Raw genomic sequence first — 27,133 nt, 5'->3', positions numbered from 1 at the left:
TACCTGCCAAATGGCATCAAAACATCACAGCTCTTTAACTGTTGTATTCCAAACACGGCCCTGAGGTCAAACTGGGGGTAAGTTTGGACTTTTCCTTCGTGGATTTTTCGTGGGCATGTAATGCCGATACTCCCATGACAGCGGTGTCAAGTACTTAGTTGTTTATCATAAGCAGGAGATTTCAAAGTCAAGAATATGAGTGAAAAATGTAAGAATATATAGCTGTAGGAATGTGCTTGGAGAGGAAAAGTATCCAGAGATGATATGAGGGTTATAAAGAAAAATTCGGCCTGATATGGGCAGTGATCCCTGTTGTTACTGTGTAGAATCAAGGCCTCAGCATGTCAAATCTGCCTCAGCAGAGTGTAACTAAAAGTACAACGTGCTTGTTACAGGAGATAGGTATAAGCATTATAGGCTTATTCCTGGGAAATCCTCCACCTCTGCCTACCTAGCAGCACAGGTCTACTCACAATGTGTTTTGCAGTATGAGGTTCTCAGGTCAAATTTATCCTACAAGGCTTTTTTGGCATAGCTATGTCAGCTTGGGGTGTAAAAAATTAACATGTCTCTTAGCTGATATCACTGCACCAGCAAAGTCTGTGGTTTGGATGCAGCTATTCTAACAGTTGAGAACACATGTTGGCTTACCTTACATTATTTGGGGAGATGGCATATAACTACACTGGCCAAGTTCCTCTTGGCAGATGCTTCATCTGTGGTAGGGAAATCTGTAGACATATTGCAGAATACCAATAATAATAGAGACTTTGGTAGGATGAGGCTTTGGTTTGCATGATTATGTTGTTATAATCAGACAGTAATTTGTATACCCAATATATAATAGGAGTAAAAATAATTAAAAAACATACTCGCTGCAAAACTGAATATAAAATAAATCGTATCAGAAATAATCTTAAGTGGCCAATAGTACAGTATACACGACTCCTATGCAGGATTTTACAGATATCTGGAATCTTGCATCCAGAGTCAGTTCCTTTCTATTCATCATATTCTGAAATACTTAATATATCCATGTGTGATCCTTTATTTCTCTTTCCTCATATAGGCCAGTGAACATTTGGCAGCATTAGATATCCCTTGTATTTATTAACTTCCTCACACATAACATTATTCAGTAATGCAGTATGCGGGTCTGTACACAATTATTTCCTTATAGAAGAAGAAATGAAGATCATAGCCATGAGAATAAGAAAAAATATGCCAAGGAGAGGGACCAGTGAAACTTTTCTATACATGCCTGCTTCAAATGCCTGGGAAATGGACTGAACTCTAAGAAAACAAGATGAGACTAAATAGAGGAATCCCTGCACATGCCATAAATTCAGAAGATGTGCTACTTAGCAAAGAATGAAAGCTGTGAACGGCAGTGGAGGGCAAAAGTTAATTAGGCTACTGTGCTGCTGTTAGTGAGTGGAAAGTAGCCACAACCAGAAACAAGATGGCTGCTCAGTAGTGCCCTAATACAGCCAAAAGATCATATCCTTAACTCTGCAAGGGCTTATGGGTTAGGGGGAAATCATACACAGATGACTAATTTTTTTATGGTTCACAGCTGATCAAAGTGAAATTCAGCAGCTGTTCAGGACAAGTGACCACTCTAACGGCTGTAATATAACCTGCTAAATAGAGAGGGAATTGCATGAGAGCAAGAGGTTAGCTGTGATTATCGGCAGGTGAGTGCTTTATTGAAGTTGAAAGACCATTAACATTGATGGAGTAATTATTTCAACTTGAAAGTAATTACCTTGATGGGTGATAACTTCTCCAGTGTTCCCAGATTTGATTGGACCAAACAATAGTGAACTCTTGGAGCCTAGAAAAATATTACAACAATACTGCAATGTTTAAATTACTGAAACCACTGTTAGAGTATTTTAATTATGCCTAACAGTGAAAAGATTTTAACTTACAACAACTGGTGACCTCTCATGTATAGAGACATTTGCTTTCTAATTCCAATGAAATGACCCACACCTACTACGTGTGTGCTGTATGTGATGGGTTTGCAAATGAATCATTTGATTTAAATGCAATTTTTAAGATTCAAAGCCTCGTTAACACAGTTTCAGGAAGGGCTCGTACTGGAATTGCTGTAATTGTTTTATTTGCCAGGAAAGCCCAATGATATAAAATGCTTCCTATGTTTTGATCTCTAGACCTGTTAAGCTTGCAGAAGATGAATACAGGATAAGTGCTTCTTCACGTTGAAGGCTGCTTAAAAAAAAAAGAAAAAAAAAAAGTGTGTGAGACAATCTGTGTCTCACAGATTCTGTTGTTTCCATGCTGCTGCAAAATATGCTGGATTTGGCAGTACAGCTCTGTTTAAATAAGCATTTGGATTGACACTACAATGCCCCTCCAGAAACTGATTAAGTGCTTCAGTAAGCCCCACCTATCAAGACAGACATGTAGAATTGCCTAATTAGAGCAGAAAGGATGAAATGGATTGTTGCACAACTTTGATGATTTTGAAGTACTGTGGTAACAGAACTGGATGAGAAAGGTGAGAGAGAAAGAGAGGCTTCAGCTCTTCTATTTATAAGAACCTTGCTGTTACCAAGGCCACTTCAGTGTCTTCTGGATGCTTTAACCAGCCACAGAAAAAGAGCCTTAGACCCTGCTGGGACTCTGCCAAGAATGAAAGAATCCTTGCAAGTTCAGTTGCAGGGTAGCAGGGAAAGGTTTAGCTGGTGTCTGTGAGGTCTTACTATGTTGTCAGAAAACTGGTGATTTGAATTAGTGAAGGTTAGAGCAAAGGAGTTTATTTCATTACATTTTTTCCCTGAATATTTTCTTCCTAATTCAGTGTGCAGCATGAAGTTAACATAATTTAGCCCTTCGATAAATTTTTGGACTAGAAGTATAAACACTGATAGGGTTATGACTGACTATGCCTAATCCCACACTCTAGATTGACTAGACCAGAGTGCCTGGATCAATAGGCAATTTTTTTCTAAAAATTCGTTAGTTACTTATTTGGAAATATCCGGTGTGTTATATCCTTGAGTTCTCCTTGTGCAAGATCCGGTTTTCACCCATTCCATAGGTCTATTTTTGATGAGTAAAACACATGTAGAATTAGGTCTTTTGAGGGATATTTATAATGTCTGACTTCAGGCACGTAACCTCTTTAGGAGCATAACTGTCCTCTATAGACCATGAAACCTCCAAAACAACTAAGGCATTGACATTTACCATCCTTGGGCTGCAACGGCTCACACAAGACTGCTTTCCTCTCATGCACTTGTGTGCCACTACTGGCACATGTCACTCAAAAGAAGGTGGTTGATTTTAAGATGATTAATTAGCTGGTCTTTACTAACCCACACAATGAAATTATCGAGGTTGACAGATTTAAAAGATGGTACCCTCTGACGGAGAGATGGTGGTGGGCAGCATTCTGGTGGTAATCTTTTCAGCTTTTGCACCTGCAGTCATAAGAGAACAGGTGACCACATGACAAAGCTTAAAAGCAGGTGACTAAAATGAGATTGTATAAATGCTCCATATGCTGTTTCTCTACATATGTTTTTATATATACTTCATATTTATGTTGTTCTCTATGGTGCTTTTCTGTGAATCTTACATTTCAGTTATGAGAATAAAATTAAGCTAATCAGGCACTGTAGAAAAACAACATTGACAGAATGTTTTCTGATTTGTAAAAGCAAAATAAAACAGAAACCCCTACAAACCTTCACCTTATTAATTTTAACTTGATAGGAAGATATAATATGAAGGATATTCCCTGTGTGCCATATTGTGTGTTACTGCACTAAATCTGCTTTAAAAACAAGATTTTGGTAAGCTACAGGTGCTTTTTCATATATAAGTAGGAAATAAAAATGGAAAAGGGGGAGGCAGAAATTTGTTGGGTAATATGTACAGCTGTTTTTCAAATTAGATATCTGTTTAAAAATGCTTAATTGGATTTGACTAGATTTTAATTCATGTTTAACCAACATTCTTAAGTGGATGTATCAGGCAACTCCAAGATAACGGTCTTCATTGGTAAAGTCATAGGGCAGCTTCCTAAAATCCCCAGGGTCATACCCAACAGCTACAGATACAGGAATTCTTCAGTTGATAATTAGAAAGGCCACAGCCTGCCCCTCATCCTATCCCCCTACCCCACTCCCCTCCACAGAGAAGGTCTTCTATTCAAATTGGCTCGGAAGTGTCATGTCATACGCTTATATTTCATAGGGAATTTTAACAAGCAATGGGTAATTTAAGAAACGGAGAATCCTACCTCTTTTTGAAAAAAGCAAGAGCAAGCCACATGACTCATGGGAATTGGTGCTATAACATAGAGCCTCGTACCGCTGGGGACTCCATTTGAATCTAATCCAGGTCTACAGTCACCAAAGTCATTCTCATCAAACAGCTGTGGGGTGTCCTACGCAAGATAAGTTTAGTATTCTCAGCTGACCTCCTGTCCTTTCTCTTTACTGCTCCCTTTTGAATCCATTCCCATCACTCAGCTTCACAGCCGCATTCGAGCTCATCTCCCCTATGCTTGTTGCAGTTTCCCATTTTCTGCCTGCCAAGTGACCTCTCTCTCTCCTCCTTTCAGACTTTACAAAAAGCACTGGGATGCATGTATAATCTTGCCACACTCTTTTTTGAGGGGGCGAGACCCTAATTCCTGCACAGTGCTAAAACGTGAGTTTTTCAACAGAAAGCTCTTTGGGAGTGGGAATGGGTGTCTGGCTGTTAATTTACAGCACTATATAAATATTATTTTTGAAACTATAATAGCAATTATGGTGAGTAGGGGCCAGATGGCCTCTGTATCTAGAAAGCAGAATGGCAGTGTATTTTTAATGGACTTAAGTGTTACTTTTTGACAGGAAGCTAATATTAAATTCTATGTTGTAGGTGCCTGTCAGGTGAGTATGGTTCTGAGTTTTGGTTTTTGTTAAATTACTAATGTCATGCCTGGATACTTATGCCCACTAAAGCCTTGTTCTGTTCTGTGGCGGGGTCTTTGTTGCTGCTTTTTATTTTTTTTTTCTTTTTTTTAAGGATGGTTATTGATCTCTTGCTGAGCTGAGATTTCAGTTTTATGCCAGATAGTTTGATTAATGGGTTGGTTTCTGTAAGTGGACTGAATGGGGATAGGAAGCACAAGCCGCTCATGCCGCCAACCTTAACTCCGTCAAGACGCATAGCTCATTATGAAACAGTTATCAAGTATACATGAAAAATTAATTGGGCTCAGTTTGATTCTGAAAAGGATCAGCTTTCTACTTGGCGGTCCCCCCAATCTTTCCAGATGTTGCACGCTAGCCCCTCGAGAAGCAGCGAAGGGAGATGTATTAATACATTGTATTGATTAGATCAAGACCCCTGACAGTTATTTGTAGAGATACCATCTGGCTGCTGTTCGAATTCCTTCACCAAAAACAGGACGTGACATGTTATTAATCTCAACTCTCTAAGTATAGACAGTTGCCTTTTCTGCTAAACCGCATTTTACCATTCCGTAGGAGATGGAGGCAGACCTGAAGGGTGCTGAAATTAAGGTTATTACACAAATTGAGCCATATGGTCCAAATATTTCAGCAAGAAAATTGCCAGGCAATAAAAATTGCTCCTGCCTTCCTAATGGTGTAAATTACAGTTTAACCATGGCTCTAATGATGTCCTTCTGCCGCGCTTAACTACTGTTACATGAAGGACATTGTTTTAAAAATATAAAAAACAAGTAAATGCCAGCAGCGTGTTTTACAATCTGTTAGTGTGTCATTAAGAACACTGTCAGAATTACATAAACATAATGGCAGGCAACCTAGCATACAAAAGAACGAGTATGGAAATAGAAAGTGTCTTGAAAACTCCTTTAGCTCTGTAATGTCAAGAGCCCTTTCCCTTCTGGAACTTTTCCAGTATGGGCAAATGTGGCTGCTTGTTTATTCCAGTTCTCACACAGGCTCTGATGGAGATTTAAAAACAGAAAAAAAAGCCCTGAATATTCTGATGCATTTTGAATAGGTGACAATGGAGGAGTATAAATTTATTATCACATTATACTGTAGCTGTATATAAAGTTAACTGGGTATAAAAAGGGAATCCAAAATGTGACTCTCGTTTCAAACTGAAACTTTATTTCTGTTCTTTTGGATCACAGTAGGACTTTCAGTTGTTTCTCTCTTTGGAGAATTGCAGAGTATTAAAATGGGTTCAAGCTCAACAGCTCTGTGATTATATTAACATTGTTATCAATCCTAAAAATGTGTTTATTAAAAATAGTTCCAAGTTTTTGCTATTAAAAACAAAATGAAAGTAGTTTTTGAGTCAGCAGATGCATTACTCACAGATTCTGGTGATTCATCATAGAATAGGAAAATTAAATTGTAAATAAATAAATTGAATAATTAGCCAGTGAGATGTCGTGTCAAAAACATTTGTCCAACTTTTCAGTTTGTAAAGGAAAAAATCTGAGATGGCCGTACAAAGAGAAAAATTCACATAAATGTATAAAAAATGCTATTTGGAATATTGAGTTTGACCTCTTCTGCTTTGAACCATGTGCTGATTTTAATAGTTTGTGTATGCCAGACATTTTGGTGAAGTAACCTCGCACGGCCACGTTACCAGCTGGGGTTCTGGCTGACAGGGCACACATCAGCAGCTCAGGGGAGGTGCACTCCCAGTGGTCTACACCAGTTTGGAAGAAGTGGCTACTGGAAACCAAAGGGTCTTGCACCCCCCCGCTGCCACCCCTCCCTCCCATGGACTCTGTCATTTGGGGTTTGCTAAGCAAGGTGGAGCTGCTGCCTCTACCGCCACTACACCTCTGAAAACAGAAACTTCCACACCCTTGCAAAGGCACCCAGGTCCTGCTGGATCTTCACGCTGGTGGAAATGCATTTTGACAGCATTGAAAACACAACTGAGCAATGTCGAACAGATGAATGGAAGAAGGGAGAATGCGAGTTAGCTGACAGAGTTGGCTGGTTGGTGAAAGAGCTGACAGGCAGCTCTTGCATTTGTCTTCAAATCTAGGACAGTTTCTGAATCACGTAGAGGTTTCATTTGTGTGTGGAATGGGGGAAAGATAACAGGAGGCTTTTACTCTTGAGACATTTAAACGGAGCCCAAGCCAGACAGTTAATCAAATTCATTAAAGTTCAAATCAGTCTCTCCGCCCTCCTTCGCAGTATGAGTACAATCGAAAATAAAAGCACCAAAACATAAGTAATTAATAGTTGGTTGCTTGGTTAGTTTGTTTCCAAAAAACTGAAGGCAGAAAGTAGGACACTCTTGTGAGAATGATAGTCTGAAAACTTCCTATGTACAATGTGTGGGGTAGTTTACATACATGTAATCTTTATTAGGAGGAAACAAAGTACAATTTATGGGTTTATCCCATCATAAACTCTAAGTATGTCCCTCAGCACCCTGAACTTTTTATCTGATAAATGATAAATGAATGGCAAGTGGGATCTGGAACATCTAAATGTATTGTACTCTACTCAAATGTACCCATAATGGATGGATTTTACTGTTTAATTTTATTGTATTTCAAAATCTATTTCTTTAGCATTCATCAAACAAAATCTCTTTGGTCTTTAAAGAGAGAGAGTGATACATACAGATGTCCCTCCACCAGTGTCTGACAGGCTGGAAGACTTGGAAAGGATATGCTCATTGAACTGCATTATGAGTGCCAATGAAAACTACAAGCATGGAGAGAAGGTTTCTACCCATGAAGTGGGGGGCTTGCTAAAAGAGCCCCAGCCAAACTTGCTACCAGATTCAGAGAAATTTTTTTCACTTTATTAGCAGGTGCCATGTTACAATCTTTACGGCATCAAACATCATCTCTGGCAGCTGCAGGCTGCTTTATCTACCAAATCTGTGGAAACTGTTTCTTCCTCCCTTCCTTTCCCTTCACAAGCCTTTCTTTCTGAGCCTATTTAGAGACTATGATGAGTGTGATACAGAGAGCAGGAATTAGTTCCCATCCTGAGGGTCTAGTAGAAAAAAATAACTTCTGTCTTTTTTCAGATTTTTGTTAGGAACTTGTTTCTATTTCCAAATATTCTGTGGGTCCTTACAACAGACAGGACTCTGCTTCAGTCAGGTCTTTAAAGATCTTGTATTACTGGAGGCTTTGTAGTTATGCAGGCAAAACCTTGGGAAACAAACAAAGACTTACATGTCCGCTTCAGAAAGCCTATGACTGGTGGAAAAGCACAGTATCCTCCACTAACCTCTTTGACTTTGCAGCTGTAGATGTATTTTTTTGAACTAACCCATGGCTGCTCCTCCTTCCTTCTTTATGCAGCACATATGTCTCCTAAGCTTCTGTGCCCACACCAGCCTAACATAGAGACAATGTTGCTGCTGGGGTATGGTCCATCTGAATGAGACCCCTGGAGTGCGTGTTGTCTGTGTGCCAGAAGGCCTCCAAGGAGCTGTATACTCACAATAGGAAGATGAAACGAGATCCCAGTATCTATTTAACCTACTGAGGCATACAGCAAATCATTACTCATTTTGCTTCTGAATTTTGCTTCAAGTATTTTTCCAAGTCCATCTGCTGAAGGTTTGAATGCACCAATTCTTTTTTCCCATCCAGTGCAGAGTTCCTAGCCTCAGCCAAATCCTCCATGCAGTGTGGAGAGGTTACTCTAGTGGCTGCAAAAAAAGCACCAAGTTTATAATTGTCCCACAAATCAGAACTGCAAATGCAGTTTTCGTATATAAAAAACATAAGAAAAGTGGACTCCTTGCAGTGATAAATTTTCTGTGTTTTTGTCATGAAGAAAACTTTGCACAAACAAAATGTATGAAATGTTACAGAGCTACTCTATTTCAACAGGCTTTAAAAAAGAATTAATGAGAAGTCTGGAAGACATCTTTTCCCAGATGAAGTGAAGGATTATTCTTGTCATTATGGTATCATAAAATTATTTTTTATTGTTTTCTCTTCAGGGGATCAAGACATGATAATTTAGATTTTCTTCTCATGAGATTTATGCTATAGTTGTAGCTTTAGACAGTGACGTATTTAAGTGCTGTGCTTAAAGTTACTGGGAAGTCCTGGCCTAAAAAGACTGAATAGAGACCCTGAGAACAAAAGAAAAGAAAAACATCACCTTTTCCACCAGGTAACACAATAGTTTGAGCTCTGGTGGCTTTGATGTCAAATACAGTGCCCCCTTTAAGGACAAATAGAGCTGAGAACATGTGGCTTTTAAAAGAGGACATTTCCAAGACAAAAATTTGCAACAGCTGTTTAGCATACAGTTTAGCTGCTTTTCATCTTTTGGGTCCTGTATAGAAGCATCACAACACTTTCAATTGCTTTGTTATGATACTTGGTTTGAGGGTGTTAATGGAAATTTTAAATTACACTGATCGGAGTAACACCATCTCAAACTGAATATCGTTGCCAACATGTTGCCCTATCCATGGAAATAAGGAGTCAGGGATGTTTGTTTCAATATTATGGATTGACTAAACCAAATCCCTGTTCTACTTTAATGCCACCGACATACACCATTTAGTTATGTTATTCTACTCATGAAGACCCTGTTGCTGAAACCTGGAGAACACAAAAGCAAACTTCCATTGATTTTGAAGTGTTTTGAAACAGCTGTGGTTTAACTTCTGAGGCTATTAATGGTTTTCTCTTTCACCTTAAGAAAAAAAGAAAGAGCTCACCTGTATGATCTGTTGCTGTGTGCTGGTTGAAAATGTTGTCACTGATTTCTTGGCTCTTTGATTCTTAAGTGAAATTAATAAAAACTCACAGCTCTGAATTCTAAAAACATACTTTATATGGCCAATGTAGGCTAGTCTGCCTACTCTGTCTTCAGAGTGAGGCCCCTCTGAAGGGCTATTCAAAAACGAAGTTAAGAACATTCCTTCTTCTGCACAGAGTATAGAGAGTAACTGAGGACACCAGCTACACAAGTTTTGTGTCAGAATATAAGGGTTCTGCTATTTCCCATAGCACATATCTTCATATTTGAGCACTTGAATATATTTACAACTCTGGGCCAAGATGACTAAATTCTAATAATTTATTTTTGGATTGCTCATTTGTAACATGCATACATGCAGCTAATCAATAGATAAGACAGTGAGACTAGTGGATTTACAAGGTAATATGCTGGAGTGAATAATGTTCTGTAAAGACATTTTCATTTCTGAAATAGGCACAATTTGTTTTGTACTCAGCTTAACTATATATCTGTTAACTTAGTGATTGATTTTAATTTGGAAAGTAACCTAAATATCCAAGAAAAATACAGAATCTGAACTAAACTTGTTGTGCTTCAGTTTTCAAGTAATATTTCAGTATTTACATCTTTCATCTCTTCCCTAACTAAGTAACAAGCAGCTTAGACTCTCTTCTCTTTTGGCAAAAGCTTTGCACTGAGAAACCCGACTTATATGAGAAAGGACCAATGAATGTGTAACCACATGAAAAGGAATGATTGATTCTGTTTTATTTATGCATATAACATTTAAAAGTGAAGGTAGCTAGCTGTTTCTCCTGTTCACACTGCAGCAGATGTAGCTGGCTACTTTTCTATATATGTATATGAATTTATTGTTGGTCTGACAGCACAGAAAATGGGAATGGGCAGTCTGCAGACACTGCTTCATATGCTGTGTCAGGGTGAGTTTCTTCCCAACAGTGTGACTTAAAAGGCTTAAGCCAGAGGGACATGTAGCTGTATGATCCTAGGAGGATCTGGAAGTTCATCCATCCACTGTTTTCATTTGGTTTCAAGACATTAAACCTGTAAGCAACTTCTCTTCCAGTTGCTTTACCAAACTCTATAACCACTCTTTATTCTTGTCTTCTTTTCAGTCCTTTTCTTGGTGTAGAGCTGATTCTGAGCCTTCATATGGCAAGACATAGCTACAAAGAGATGCAACAATATATAATTTGTCTTTATTGGACTCCATTATTTTTGCGAACAGTGCAATCCACCACAGCTGCAATGGGCAAATAAGATTTTTGTTCCTCCTGCCACCACGTGATAGAGGGGTTTTTCAGACTACTTGTTAAGGCTTTCCACTAGATTATAGGACCATTAAGGGCAGGAATCTCCTGTAGGAATCCTCTACTCCAAACTTCAAGGAACATCCCACAAGTTCTGGAAGGGAGGTGTCGGTTTTCTGCTGAAACTCAGTATTTTCATGGGAAGCTGTGCTTTGCTGAGGAATATGTCCCCAATGTGCACACCTAAATATATGCCTAATCAATATCCCCTGCTAATATTAAGAAGATAGGATGAACTTTCCTCCAGCTACAGAGGAGAGAGAGGACATCCCTTCCTATATGACCAGTGTGCTCCTGGCCTTCTGCTAGGAGTGATTGCTCTGTACAAAAAAGTGCAGAGTAAATCTATTTTTCCTGGTATGAATTGGCATAATTACCCTACACCTTTCCCACACTGCTTCCTGTACACTTTAGTTTACTTTCTGTTTAGAAAGCAGGTATTTTAGTGTAGGAAGTGCAAAGCATTGGGAGAAGGAATGAAAACCCTGGATAAGGAAATCCTTTCAAGAGACAGGGGCTTGTATACTTCTTGGCCTACTGTTTTTTAAAATACCCAGTTCATTTTAAAGGTGACATTTTGCGTTCAGCCACATATTCGGAATAAACTTCAGCCTGTATAATGTAGCTCCAAGTAAATTGTTTATGCTTACCTCCTAATATCTCTCAGAAGTGATTACATAGCAGGCAAAGTTTGAATGAAAAGCTAGGACTGTTCAGTACAGGGCAGAGAAAAAAGAATAAACCGGTAGGAAGTAAAAACCTTTTAGTCTCCTTTAAAATGTTGCTTTTATTTTCCATTGTGTTGACAGAAAGCAGGGATTTAAAGCTGTGAATTGCCTTGAGGCTGTGTTATCTTCCTCTACTTAGCAGCAGTTAGAACTGCTCTGCATGTGTTGGGTGAGAGAGACAAGGACTCAGAATGATTGAGAAAAGGGAATAAAGTAAGCTTGCATGCAGCAATAATATGACACATCTATTGTACCTGTGTAAAATGTGATCTAAAACAATAATTACAGTTTCCTGAAGCTGCACACAGTAACACAGGGAGTTATCCTGAGACTTAATTAATTAATGTCTGTAACATGATGTGAGATCCTATGATGAAAAGTCATATATAACTGCAAAGTCTTAATTTTGTAGAGCACAACTGACATTCAGTGGCATTTTCAAGGAAACTGATGTGGGAGTTCAGCTGCAATCTATGTTAAGATTCAGATTGTCCTTGTACAAGTCCCCTTAAAGATTTTCTTCAAACTTTTTTTTCCTCTTTACATTTTTTTTTTCTCCAGTATGGCTATTGAGCTGTGCAAAGGCAAAAACTGAAAATAATTGCTTTTATAAGGGAAAAATAAGGGGTTTCTCCCCTCTGTTTTCCATTCACCAAAAACACAGCCAAACAGTCTTTTTTTAAGTTTTACAGAAAATAAAAACTTTCAGATACTGTGCCCAGGTTATTTTAAGATCAGATGGGAGACGTTTTACAGTGTTCAGAGCCTCTTTTCTTCACAGTATCATATATGACATAATTTGAAAGGAGATTAAGAAGGCAGCTTATAGCACAGATATATGTAGTCACAAATAGTGGAGCAACATGAATGCTTGAAAAACAAAACTTCAAATTAAACCAAAAGCCAAAACATTTGATAATGGCAATGGCATGTTCTCTCTACAACAAAGCAAAACTGATTGCCACAAGATACCTTGAGTTGAGAAGTTTGGGTATATAAATTATCCGGTTTTTATGGATAACAAAATCATCCATGGTTTCATTACATTAGTTTAAAATCACAGTAGCTCTTCTGCAAAACACCTGCTGCTCTGGACATTGCTAGGGGAAAAAAATGATTTGAGTCTAAGAAGACATGGACTGCACTGGTGCGGCAGTCCAGATTTTGTTTGTTCTGACAAAAGCATCTAACTTCATTCTGGCCATCAGCCAACACATCAGATAGAAAATACGGTCTATGGCATTAGGAAAAATATAACATTAACCCCCTGATGCTCCATATTGAGGGATGTACTCCCCCACCGTTTGCAGGTTTGAGCCCTTAGGCTCTAGCTGCTGTTATGGAGCAGAAGTGTTTTCTCTTTCTTGTGCGAAGCCTACGGACAACATAGAACAAATCCTTGAGAAGACCACTGCTCCTAAATGTTGACAAACAGTGGATGGAAAGTTGCTGCTCAGCAACTTATTTTAAACGTATTCCTGGAGTTCAGCTGTGTGAGTGCACTAGTTGTAGCTGTAGATATACAGACTCCAGCCAGCATTTGTGTGATTGCCTTTTGTAGCTTTTTAGCTTCCCCTGAAGACACATTTCTAGCCCAGATTATAAAGCTACATCTGAAGGATCATTCGTTCCCATTTCCTTCGTAACCAAGGCAGCCTCAACAAATTGCAAGTTCTTGATGAGTTTATGCAGATTCCAGATTATGCAGTGTGTGAATTCAGAACACCACTAAAACCTCACAGCTCAATTCTATCGGGTTTGATAGTGATTTAATATGATGCTGAATTTCATATACCATGAAGTCTTTGCTGATGCGTATGCTCTATCCTCTCTCACTCCCATCAACTCTCCACAAAGCATGCCCCACTCAGCTAAAGACCAGAACCTACAATATGTGTGCATTTTACTGAGTGTGACACATAATTTTTCAGTGGGGTTTAAGTATTTTGTCTCATTACTTCTTGTATCTCAAGTAGACAGTATTAAAATTTTTGCTTCAGATTCTGCCTGTCTTATTTTGAAGAGAAACTTATTCTAGTTCTTCATATCCAGAATGATTATTGAAAGCAAAAACTATCATTCAGGTTAAGTAAGGATTTGAACTGACCAAAACAAAAAGTTTTGGGATAACAGTCCTGTCAGGTATCTGGTTTATAAAAAGAGCTTATTCTTTCCTTCTCCATCACTTTCTCATGATGAGGAACAATAAACATGGTTTAAAGTGGTATTGGGGGAGGAGGGGTGCGGGTAGGGAGAAAAAAGGCACAAAACTATGGTTTATTATACAATAGGTCTTGTGAGTGTTGTTAGAGATAAAATATTAATGTTAGGAAAACATGTTGACATCGTCCTCTAGATGATGTCTATAGTGGAATGTCATGTCATAGATATTTTGGTTTATTTGATTTATTGAGTCACACAGAAAAATCTCTTTTTGTATTTTTGTATTTCAGTATTTCTCAGTACAAATTACATAAATACAGATTCAAATACATTTTTGAGAAGGCAGCATACAGGGTTGTTTGGTAAGTTTAAAATAAACAGTTATGAAAGAGCAAGAAAAGAGAAAAGAAGGAGAGAGAAAGAAGAGGAAAGGAGGGGAGGGGAGAGGAGAGGAAGAGGAGAGAAGGGAAGAGAAGGGAGAGGAGAGGAGGAGGAGAGGAGGAGGAGAGGAGAGGAGAGGAGAGGAGAGGAGAGGAGAGGAGAGGAGAGGAGAGGAGAGGAGAGGAGAGGAGAGGAGAGGAGAGGAGAGGAGAGGGAAAGGGAAAAAAAAGAAAAGTATCCTGCTGAAATAGCATGGAGAAGGCAAGTGGAATGTTGACTTTGCCCAAAGATATTTTTTTAAGGTTTTAACAGCAAAAGCACAACACTGTTGGTTGTTGTAAAGTGTCCTGCTACCCATAGGCCAACACAGTGACTGAGTGCAGCTTGCTAAATGTGCTTGATTTTATTCTACTGTGCAATGCATCCTAGTTTTCTTTGTGGTGCTTTGCTTTCAAGTCAAAGCTGGGGATTCAGATGCCTGGTGAGCCTGCGGCAGGTCCCCAGGTGTGCTGGGAAAGAGGACTGTCTGCTGGGAAAATAGACACCAGGTCCACCAGAGAGGTTCAGCAACAAGCAATTCACAGTTCCCTACTTGCTCTGCCAGAAAGGAGGAAAATGAGTTGCAATGTCATATTTCTATATCAGGTATTAATTGCTGTTTGCAGAACATTTTAAATTTGGATTACTGCTGTTTCTAAGGATTTCTCCCTGGTATAGTCCACAAGTCCATGTTGGACTATTCTCATAGGAAATGATTCCATTATGTGCTGAGTGAAACAGTGTGTGTAAATTAGGTTTTTTTTATTAAAAAAGCTGCTAGCATGGTACTGTGAGAAAAGGACAGGAACATGGAGTCATAGAGGACAGACTAGTGTTCTCCGCTGTTGATGGCAAAACTACCATTTGTTTTAAAAATATATTATTAGAACATTCTTAAAGTTGAAAGCTAAAACCCATCAAACATTATGTTTGCTAGGAATTTCAAGGAAATAATATTTTATGATCACGTAATCAAAGCTTATGTTTTAATAAAAAAGCCATTTTATATGCTTTACTTTGTAACTTGAATCTTCTCTAATATATATTTAAAATAAATTTTCCTAAATGTATTCATAAAAAAGCAAGCTCAAATATAATGAATTCCTGAATGTCATTTCCTAGCCACTGTAGAAGACTGCATTGATCCACCTCAGGGCTTAGAAAGAAAAAATGTCTTTTCATCTCAACCAAAGACAATTAGGAAGAATATTCCCTGGGCAAAAATGTCTCAAAATTATCTTAGATTTAATAAGAAAAACGCTGGTTTTACAAACTTAAGCATTTTATTTAAATGTTTTTTTAGATTCTTTTTCATAATACATGGGTTTTTTTATGTAGCATCACCAATGTGATACGTTACTGCTATAAAAGTCCTGTTGGCTAATATCAAATAATATAATAATGATTTAAAATGAAAAATACATTTTTTCAATGCATTTTTTAAATTCTAAAATGAAATGCAAAGTTCTTAAAAAATAAAAGTTTAAGAGTGAAATTTACCATTAAAGAAAAAAAAAGGAAAAATCTAGAATAGTTTTAAACACAAATTGGGAGGAAAGTAAACAGCACAACATCAATTACTGGTAAAAATCAAAATTCTGGTCACCTCTAGGGAAGCAAATTTCTGGTAAAATGAAGAACACTTTGGTTTCTGCCTAACCTTTGAGATTTTTCAGTACTTCCATGGGAATAATTTATATTCCAGTCCACACTGCTACAGGAAGGGACTAATAGATTACTCGGGTATCCCTAAGTTATATCCTGTGAATTTGAGCATAAGACTTTAGGACTAGAGTAGATTTTTTTTTTAATTAAAAGGACAGTGTAGATGATATAAGCCTGAGAACAAAAGCAACCCAAAGGACAAGTTAGGGTTTGCATATGAATATGACCTCAGTGCAATTTTTAGAGTGAAGGCAGGAACTAAGAATTAGGCTGGGAAATAAGAGTGAACATCAGAGCCAAGGTGGAAACACCCGCAGTGCTTTGCTGAAAATGGCAAAGAATCAGGATTAAATGGGGAACTGGGTAAGAGGATGATGACAAAGTTGAGGATAGACTGAGTATCTTAGTAAAACCTCAAGCATTCCCTGTCACTTCTGTCACCTGTGAAGAAATCTGTTTGACTTTCTTGATGGAAAATTTGAAAATTGGCATTGGAGGATGGTTGGGTTGATGTGCTGACTGCCAGGAGACCATAGCTTTCTCCTCCCTTGTCCATGAAGAGTTCAGCATTTCTGCCTCTGTAGACAAGGGAATGTCATGCCGAATTACCTTCCTTTAATTTAAGTCTGGGGGATATGAAAGAACAGGTTTGCATCCCTGGACCATTAACAGTGTGGTAGTGTCGGATGCCACTGAGTTTAGTTAGACACTCACAGAAAGAATGAACTAGCTTTTTAATTGGTTATCAAAGATGTGTGCCAAATACGGATTACTGTATGAAAACAAGATAGAGAGAGAGAAGAAACCAGAACATAACTTTAGCATAACTGGTGAGGACTCTCTGAGTTTTTATGATTACCCCCGAAGAAGAGAATGGATACTCAAGCTGCCTATTGGGCAGCTCTTCAGTGATTCAGTGATCTGATATATATCTGCGACATTTGGAACTCAGGCTCTGAGGCCTGGGCAACTGGTGAGGTGTCCTGCCTCAAAAAAAGACGAAGATCCCAGAGTGACACCACTGGAAAGTGCTGCTTCGTCAGATCGATAGATTCGAAGATGACTAGGTTGTGTAGTTGTATGCAGTTTAAACATTTGTGCAGGGAGTCCACTCGAGCCAAGTATTATTGACAGCTATGGATCAATGCTAATTTTTGATCATTTTCAACCTACAAAGACCTCTTGACCCTGTTGCTACCTTAGGGGCACTTCAAGTAGTCAAAAGCAATCACAGTGGGCAGTGTAAAATCGTCAGACCCTTGAAGGCTGCGCAGCCTTGCCCGTGATGGGGAGGAGGAAGGCAGGCACCTTGCATTATGGATGCCACTGCCTTTGAACGGCATGAAAGACTATGCTAATTTGTTTCCAGACTTTAAGTGACTTCTGTGCTCATGAATTAAAAAATAAACAAACAAAAAAGGCAATCTGAAGCAAATCTGGGCGGATACATTATTCATGATTCATGTTCTCTCATTTTATGTTTTGAAAAATGTGTTAAAACAAGGTTTTGTTTTAAATAACTTTTAACCTAATTTACAGTTAGAAGAGTGGAATTAGCCGAGCAGTGTATTTGTTGCTGTTAACAGCTTGTGCTGCCACTGGCAGTGCGTGAAGCATTTTACTCAGCAAAACCAAAAGTGGGGTCCTGCCTGGAGGAGCGGTGCTGCTGGATCAGGTCACGGTGGCTCCTCACAGCTCACTTCTGGTGTCCATTTCTGTAGTGTTTATGTTAAAAGGATGGGCCTTATAGGAGGAATGTGAGAGTGCACACACTTAGATGTTTGCTGGATTATTCTTAATTTAATGACTGAGAATGCTTCACTGTAGGAGACAGAAAAAGGAGAGCGTGGGCTTGCAGTCCATCAGATTTCATCATCAGTCAGTGTACGAATATCTTAATGTTTGCATTAAAATTTTATTTTGTTGGTTTACTTTTAATGGTGAATGAAAGCTGGCCTGTTAGCACTATGTAAACATGGGATATATGAGTTCATGGCTTTGCAGACAAAGAGTGAGAGAATATTCCATGCAATGATTCTGATCCTGTGCCTGTTTAAGGCTGTGCCGTTGTCGCTGAAGCCAAAGGTCACAGAGCTATCCTTTGCAAGGTGTATTTTTCTCTTTATATTTGACCATTCCAGCAAGACAGTATTTCTAGGCTGAAAATGTCATGGGAGGACATTAAGTAATTCTTAAAATGAATCACTGAGACTGTCATCCATCCTCTTTTCAGCATCAGCCTTTGAGCAAATTCAGAAATGGCAATGTCAGTAGTGCAGGGGGAGAAAACGTGGCTCCATATTCTGGGAGTACGTCCCCTGAGCTTACTTCAAAACCAAACCAAACAAAAATACATGTAAACCATTTGCTCTTCAAGAAGTAGCTGTAGGAGCCAAGGATAAAAGTCATCCCTGGAAGGAATGGTTTAGCAGTCTCCAGAGAACATGATGAACTGCAGGCAAGGAAATCCCTCCATCCTTGTTTCATTTCAAAGTGTGGTGAGCATTGTAAATAATTAAATCCTGAGGTTTAGTGGGAAAATGGTAGAGGGTGATGAAAAATATGCCGGTTTTCTGGTTAAAAATGAAGTGCTTTGTAGCATTGCTGTCACAAAAGCCCACCCTGATGCAGCTGATTAGAAAGCAGAGCCGTTGCTTTTTGTATGATGTGTGTAATAATGTGTTTGTACCTTCGGAGAGCCTCTGTCTAGCAGTTCAGGGGCAGTAATTTAATGTTGTGTGCTCCCTTCCTCCCATCCCCAACCCCCGAACCATGGAATGTAAATTTTAGGCTTTTAAAAGTTGTGTTTTGAAAACCTAATAGATAACTGTCCTCATAAAAACTATTAATACAGACTACATCCAATTGTAAAGCTAATTTTAATCATGTTTTGTGCCAACATAATTTCTGATGCCAGATTTTTATGCTAAGCATGAACTTCAATTTGAGCTCTGTACTTTAACCTGCAGTTCATAATTTTGCATTCGGCTGTATAGGTTTTTTTGGCTATGGCAGTTTGAACGCTTCCACTTTCAAGGATCTAAGCCATAAATGTTTATTAAAAGAATCTATAATGAAATCAGTTTTGTTATTTTTTTAATGGCTGCCTTGAGTATGTTGGATGACTGAACGCACGTTGTTAATCATTAAGTACTCACGTTACAAAAAGTGTTTGATAGTATTGCCATCTAGGGGCTGAACTAAATTCTCCATACTGAAATAAACTGTAATTGGACAGGTGCTGCTATTGACAATATACATATGTTTTTGCTTTATAGCCCACATGCTTTCCATGTTTCTTATGACAAAAGATATCTCTAAATGTCCCACAGCAGCCAGAGCTTTTTTATATATAATCTGTTCGAGGTGATTGCTATTTGCATTTGAGCTTATGCTTTTTTGGCAGTGATGACTGAGAATTCCTAACAAAGAATTATACTTTTTTGCATTATTAATCTTGCTAGTGTTTGCCCTGTTTAACAGAAAAAGGAATCATTTATCAGAAAAGTATGTTTATAATCTGTACTTGTGGCATCCTCAGATTTAATATTCATAATGGTCATTCAAATGCTGTGCTATATTTATCTAAAAGACTAACTCATTGTTGTGAGGAAATAACTATTTAAATATTTATGATCTAACTTTGAATATTTAAAAAAGAGAAATTAATATTTCTTTAAAATTTGTTTCTGAGTCTGATAGCTTAACAAATGTTTAAATATTAAACAATTGGAAGTGTTAGCATTTAACAACTTAATATGACTTCCAGAAACAGGGAAATTGACTTCAGCTGTATCTGCCACACAAAGGAAACTGAATTCCTGCACTCCCCTTCTTGAGGTATATATAATTAATGCAAAAGCACAACTAAAAATGATATTAAATATATTGGTGATCAGCTGAACTCCTTTCTTCCTTGTTCCTCTGATGAGACAAATCTGAACAGTCTCCTACTGAAACGTGTTACCCCGTCCTTTGTTCGCCACCTGGTCTTCCTTGGCTGTTCAAAACACTGCTATGGCTGTGTCGCCTTCCTGCCTAGACCTGAATTTGTGCTTTGCCTCATATTTGCGCGGTTTCAGGTCTGTGTGAGAGGCTCGTGGGGGTGAGCTGCGATGACACTGGTGCCTCTGGCCATAGCTGATGTCCCTTGGTCTGCATCCAGCCTCATGGCCCTGAGCTGGACTGTGGTCTGGTATGGTCGCAGGTCAGCCCCAGCCCTGGCAGAGCCTGGTGGGATTAATGGGGGTGCTCCCCCGAGCCTCTCCCCACCGGTGCGAGGAGAGGGTCTGGCACTAGGGAGGGCCCAGCCCCTGGCCTGTGTCCCCATCAGCAGTGTGCCTGCTTCCTCCAACCTGGAAAAGCAGAGGGGAATCATCTTACCTTGTAATTTATCTCAAGCGACATCTTTACAAAGCAGGAACATGGAAACCAGTTTATTCCCTCCTGCCCTCACTCACTTCCCTCCCACCCCTCACTTTTAAGGGATTTGTTTTCAGTAAGGGAATGAAACCGTGGTCTTGGAAACACTGTTGTCTATCCATATTACAGTGCTCTAAGTAGGCAGAGCAGGATGGCATGGCTATCAAATGTCACTTCTATACACAAGATGTGTAAGGATTCTTTAAAGGCAGGCATCACTCATATACCATAGGTTTCACATGTACTTGAGTCCTGCAGAGTGCCAGGCACTCGGTCCTTACTGTGCAAAACTTGAATGTGTGCTGAACGAAATACAAGTTGTTTGCTAGCTGGAGTTTGGACTGTGCAGGACTCCCCAGGAGTCCACTCCAAAGGCTCCACCTTAATGATAGATATTTTTTTAAAGCCTAAGAGCTGCTTTTTGAGGTTCAGCTATGGAAACACAGCAAAAAAATCCTGGTAACCAGATGGGGTATTCTGCAAAGCGGTCAGAAGTGACCCAGAGCTGAGACCTCATTTTCCAAGTGACATAAACCACAGATGCTGATTACTTTTTTAACTAACTCAAACATCTGTATTCTTGCTTCAGGGAACAAAGCATCAGGCTCATTTATTTGGATTGAAACCTTTCACAACATATCATATTCATGTCGTAGCTGTAAACAATGCTGGGCAGGTTTCAAGCCCCTGGACATCTGTGCGCACATTGGAAGCTTCACCCAGTGGCCTGAGCAACTTCACTGTGGAAAAGAAAGAAAATGGCAGGGCTTTGCTGCTAAAATGGTCAGAGCCCTCCCAGCCCAATGGTGTGATTAAGGTAATCTTCATCTTGACACTTCAATGGATCAAAAAAGAGAGGAAGTGCTGAATATCAAATTTAAACATTTTCTCTGAAAAGGACTCGTTAAATGCATTATGCTTTAAAATAAGACAGAAGTCCAATGTAAGCAGAAGGCATTCTGTGAGCACTCTCTGCTTGTGGTTGTCTTAAAATTAGTATTAACATTCCTGTGCTACCCCATGACTGTAAACGTTCATTTACAGTGAACCAAATTGTTAATTTAATCTATAGAAAGCTATGCATGAAAGCTCATAGTCTTACTTGACATACATTAGACATTGCCAGAATGAGTTTCTAGAAAACCTGGGTTTGACAAAATGTTGTTCTGAAGTTTAGGACTTCTTTTAGCTCAGTGATTTCAACTCAGTGTAAACCTTTACCTGCAAGGTTTGCAACTAAAGGGGTTTATTTGGAGTTTTTGTCTTAAGTGATTTTCTCTAGAGTTAGTCTGAGAGAAGCTTTGTGCTAGCCCGTGAGAGCTTTGCAATGAAACTTGATAACAAATAAATATAATGAAAACTGTCACTAAGTGATTTATTACTGCATCCAAAATGAAAAAAAAAAAAAAAAAGAAAGAAAGAAAACTGGATCAAAATGTTCCTTCTGTCTCAATGATCTGTTTGTGGAGTGACTGCTGCTAGAAAGGAACTAAGTTTCTGAATCATTGGTTAATAGCTCTTACCCTTTTTTCCTTTTATCCTGGTTTCTGTTCTTTATTTATTTATTTCTCTATTTCTTTTTTTCCCTCAGTTTTACAATATATTCAGCGATGACAACCTGGAGTATAGTGGTTTATCTCGCCAGTTCCTCTTCAGGCGCCTTGAGCCGTACACCCTCTATACCCTTGTGCTGGAGGCTTGCAACGCAGCCGGCTGCACCCGTTCTCCACCCCAGCCGGTCCGAACAGATGAAGCACCTCCAGTGTCTCAGATGGCACCTGTAATCCAGGCAGTGAACGCTACTAACATTGAACTGAGCTGGTTGCAGCCAATTAATCCAAACGGAAAAATAATTTGCTATGAAGTTATTCACAGACGCACAAAAGAAAATGCTGCAGGGTACAGAGCAACAACAGAAGATGAAAAAATTGTTTTCACAGAATATAACACTGAAAGCAACACATTCATATATAATGATAAAGGTTTGCAGCCATGGACAAGGTATGAATATAAAATACGCACCTGGAATGCAGCAGGCTATGCTGACAGCTCCTGGACAGTGGCAAAGACTAGTCAAACTGCCCCAAAAGGTCTTGCTGCCCCCAGGTTATACTTGGACTCAGTTAACCCCCATAAAGTGCTCATCTCGTGGGCCGCCCCAGCACAGCCCAATGGTATTCTTCAGTCATACAGGCTGCTAAAGAACGATGTTCTCTACCCTTTCAGCTTCGACGCTGCGACTTTCAACTACACGGATGAGGACTTGCTGCCCTATTCAATGTACAGTTACGCGATAGTTGCCTGCACGATGGGAGGCTGCTCCACCAGCGAACCAGCTGCAATACAGACACTGGAAGCAGCTCCTGCCTTTGTGGATCCACCGTCTCTGCAGGCTGTCAGTGCCACTCAAATTAATGCATCTTGGGCACCTCCCCAAATACAAAATGGAGATATCACCAAGTACATATTGAAATTAAACAATGAAGAGTATTATCCTGGCAAAAGTTTGCAAATGTTGGTTTCTAATTTACAGCCTTACACCCAGTATGATTTTGTGTTGGTTGCCTGTACTGCAGGTGGCTGCACATCTAGCATGTCCCAGTCAGTGGTAACTATGGAGGCCTCACCATTAAATATGGAAGCCCCCAGGCTGCTTGCCATGGGCTCAGAGTCAATTGAAATCACCTGGAAACTTCCAGCTAATCCTAATGGTAAAATCACAAGCTATGAGCTAAGGAGGGATGGTGTACTTGTTTACTCAGGTCTGGAAACTCGATATCTTGATTTCACCCTAATGCCAGGCATGGAGTACAGCTACACTGTTACTGCAAATAACAGTCAAGGGAGTGTGACCAGCCCACCAGCTCAGATAAAAACCAACCCTTCTGCTCCATCTGGGCTGTTGCCTCCCAGGTTGCAGGCATGGTCCTCAAGAGAGATTTTGGTGGCCTGGGATCCTCCTATCAAAGTCAACGGTGACATTAGAAATTACACAATCTCGATCCACAAGCCTGCTGAAACAGGAAAGAAAATTGTTGACTTCAATGCATCTCATGTTTCCTTTCTGAGACGGTCGTACATTGTGGCAGAGCTACAACCCTATAGTAGGTAAGTCTGGAAAACCTCATTCGTCAAATTAATGCTGCACGGGCATTCAGTGGGCTGGCAGACAGCTCAACCATCTTGTTTAAACAGATAGTCAGGCCCATGGGGTTTTGTTTCCTAAAGAGCACATGATAAAACCAGTATTTTTTAATTTATAGTAACACCAGCTATATATCATTTTGCGAATTGCATAGGGGTTGACTTTGGTTGTAGTTAATACAAGGGGCAATTCAATACTTTGCTATAGACTCCAAAATCTTCAATCCTGTACACGTCTATCTTTTGCAAGATGTCTGCCTTCAAGAATAAATAGGGCTTTAGTTCACGAAGTTCAGGGTGGGCAGATAAAAGGTGTTTTAGCTCACCCATTCACAGTGTAGCTGAGCTGATCATGGAGTCACGCCAAGAACACACCAGCACCTTTGAGCTGAAAACGAGCAACTTGTGTTTAAGTGAAAGCTAAAACTTAAGAAAAGGTACCAGACTTGGCTACAGAAGGAGCACACTTGATACTGAAGTAATATCTTCCCCACTAATTCTTGATTGTTTACCTGACCTTTCCTTATATATTTGTGTAGGCATAATTTTTGTGTTTTGCATACTTGATAATTCTATCCTGTCTACAATTTACATGTAAATAATTTGAATCCAAAGAGAGAAGAGTAATAGAGCGAAGCTCTACAGCTCTCAAATTATATCCAAATCATCTCTTACAAAGAATCATCATTTTGATTCATATCATCAAAATCAAAACTATTTTGATCACTTGACTCCTGCAGATGTTGACTCTGCTCCGGAAAAATTAAAAAAAATCAAAATCCAGAGGGCAGTGTTCTTCATTTTTTGCTATACCAGGCACAGCACGTAGTCTGTGTGTCCATACAAATGGTTCTCTTCAAAAATGCCAAAGACTGAGAGAAATTAAGAAACCTCTCATGTATACTTAAGATCTCATGCACAGTGCATATTTGTGCTTGCAGTGTTTTAATCACTTTATACCTGATTTGTCTTCCCGAAGGTATGAAGTACAACTCCAAGCTTGCACAGAGCTGGGTTGTGCCTCCAGTGAGTGGGCATCGGTGCAGACACTGGAGTCCCCCCCAGCACTGCAGCCTGCCCCTCTCATAGAAATACAGACCAGAGCTGGGGGCTTTCAGTCAACGTCTTCCATCCTGTGGACTGGCCCACAGCAGCCAAATGGGAAGATATTATACTACGAACTTTACAGAAGGCGAACGACCCAAGCCCATGTAAATTTAGACCTCGCACTCGTGTACAATGGCTCTTCAACCTCCTTCAAAGATGACAAGTTGCTGCCTTACACCGAATATGAATATCAGGTGGGAACTGAAGTAATTTAGCAACTCGTGATTGTGGTTTCAGTATTCTTTGAGAACCTTACTTTACACCTACAACTAACATATACATCTCATTTCTAATGTTAATAGTATTGTGATACTTGAATGATTATTGTTAATGTATTTTAAATAGTTGAGAGCTGAAAATAATTTTACACAAGTAATATATTCATTTAGCAGTCATTTTTCTTGGGCTGAATCCTGAGTGCCTGTTTCTTGTATGTTAAATTTTTGTGTACCCTCCAGAGCTTTTGCAAGGCTCTATTATTATTTGAGTAATGTGAAATTCTGGTTCTTAAAAGGCAGCTTCATTTCATTTAATTAGTTTTTCTTTCTTTTTCTATCCTCCCCCGATCTCTTCTGAATTAATTTTGACTTTATGATCTTAACGCAGTGTATAGCAAGAGGGACTGGGATTGTTTTCTCCTTAAAATAGATGTTGGGATCACAAGCAGTTTTCATGGGTGGTTCAAAAGTGAATTTACTGTTGATGGTTGTTGTTACTTCCCATATACATTGGTATTTTTACTATTGGGGTTTTTTTGTATGAGGCTAAGATAAAGCAAGGAGACCAGTTCTGCCATTCAGACTGAGTAGTCTCTTTCCTCACTAGAAGTCAGTGGTACTGTTGTAATCAGTCCAGCTGTGGAGTAGGTATCATCATCACTGGCTATGAATAGTGCCATGGATATTTGGCCCAAGTTACATACATGTATCTTGGCCCTTAAACCTAAAGTGATTACTTCCTTTCACCTGTAATTGTTTTCTGTGTCAAAGTTACAAATTTCAGCATCATTTTTTTTTTATCATATAGTGATAATATAAGGTTTTACTTGATTTAAGCCTATTAACTGAGAACTTTGCTATTTATAACCCTCTGACATCTATTCCAAGTTTTTATGTGAGTTAGTGGAATTTAGACCCTCACTAAAAAAGAAGCCCTGCATTTGATGTTTCTAAAGGTAGCTGAATGTAGTATCATAGCAGGATGAGGCACAGTATGATGATGGCTACAAATAAGCATACTTATTTGACATTTAACAGGATACCAGTAAACCTCACTACTGATTCTGTACACGAGATTTGTAGACACAATATGTCTTGAAGATGAGTTTGGCTGTGCTCAGAAGTCTTTACAACCTTTTTCCTTTAAATAAATGAATATATTTAAAATTGCTCAATCCTGGATTTGTTTTGAAATGTATGAAACACAGTGCATTCCACCGCACGAGCTCCTGCAAGGTGGTGGCAATCTTTCTTTTACAGGCTCATTTGCTTTATAGGCTCACAAGATAATTCAGGTTGGAAGGGCTCTCATGAGGCCATCCAGTCCAGCTTCCTGCTCAAAACAGGCTCATTTAAGAGATCAGATGAGGGTACACAGGGCTTTATCCAGTTTCCTCTTGAAAACATCCAGGGAGGGAGACTGTATAACCTCTCAGGGCTGTCTGCTCCACTGCTTGGCTGTCCTCATTGTGAAAACAGCTTTTTTATTATGCCCAGTCTGAACCTCTCCTGTTTGAATTTATATCTGTTTTCTCTTGTCCCTCCCTCCACATACCACTATGAAGAACCTGGACCCACCTTCTTGTTAGCCTGTGGGCAGGTGCTGGGGGACTGTGATTGTATCCCTTCAAAGTCATCTCCTCTCCATGCTGAGCAAGCCACAGTCCCACAGCTTCTCCTTACAGGCCAGGTTCTCCAATCTCCTCATTACCCTGGTGGCCTTCTCCTGAACTTGCTCCAATTTATCAATATCTTTCTTGAATTCAGGGGCCAAAATGGAACAAATGCTAAGTAAAGGCATGTAATCACTTCCTTTAATTGTCTGGCTATGCTCCTGTTAAACAGCTCAAGATGCTGTCGGCCATCTTTGCTGCCAGATTACACTGCTGGCTCTTGTTCAGCTTCCTGTCTACTAAGACCAGGTCCTTTCCAGCAGATGTGCCCCCTAGCTGGTCAGTCCCTACACTGTAGTGCTGCAAGGAGTTATTCCTTTCCAAGTGCAAGACTTCACATCGACCTGTTCCTCTGGCCCTTCAATGGCAGACCTGACCTTCAACGTATCGATGGGACCTTTCTGGTTTGGTGTCATCCGCAAATTTGATGGGAGTGCACTGTACAAATCGGATTGTTTGGTAGCTCTGCTATTATCATTGCATTCTTTTTGGTAGCCAGGAACCATGAAGAATTCAATCTCAAAAGCTGCTTTATCA

General features: G+C 39.4%; 1 protein-coding gene across 1 annotated transcript in view; it reads left to right on the top strand.

The window, feature by feature from the left end:
• Window positions 1-27,133, top strand: part of USH2A (usherin) — a gene marked incomplete at its 3' end in the record, with an annotated part of 383,577 nt that overhangs the window by 332,863 nt on the left and 23,581 nt on the right. Inside the window, exons 61-63 of the mRNA XM_080341535.1 lie at window positions 21,044-21,271; window positions 22,046-23,562; window positions 24,578-24,899. Coding sequence (XP_080197661.1) covers window positions 21,044-21,271; window positions 22,046-23,562; window positions 24,578-24,899 — 2,067 coding nt within the window. The remainder of the gene's footprint in view (window positions 1-21,043; window positions 21,272-22,045; window positions 23,563-24,577; window positions 24,900-27,133) is intronic.

Source organism: Nesoenas mayeri (genome assembly GCF_963082525.1).
Source record: "Nesoenas mayeri genome assembly, chromosome: 3".
Taxonomy (NCBI): Eukaryota; Metazoa; Chordata; class Aves; order Columbiformes; family Columbidae; genus Nesoenas; species Nesoenas mayeri.
Note: the sequence above shows the minus strand (reverse complement) of the source record. Positions and strands in the feature narration are given on the sequence as shown.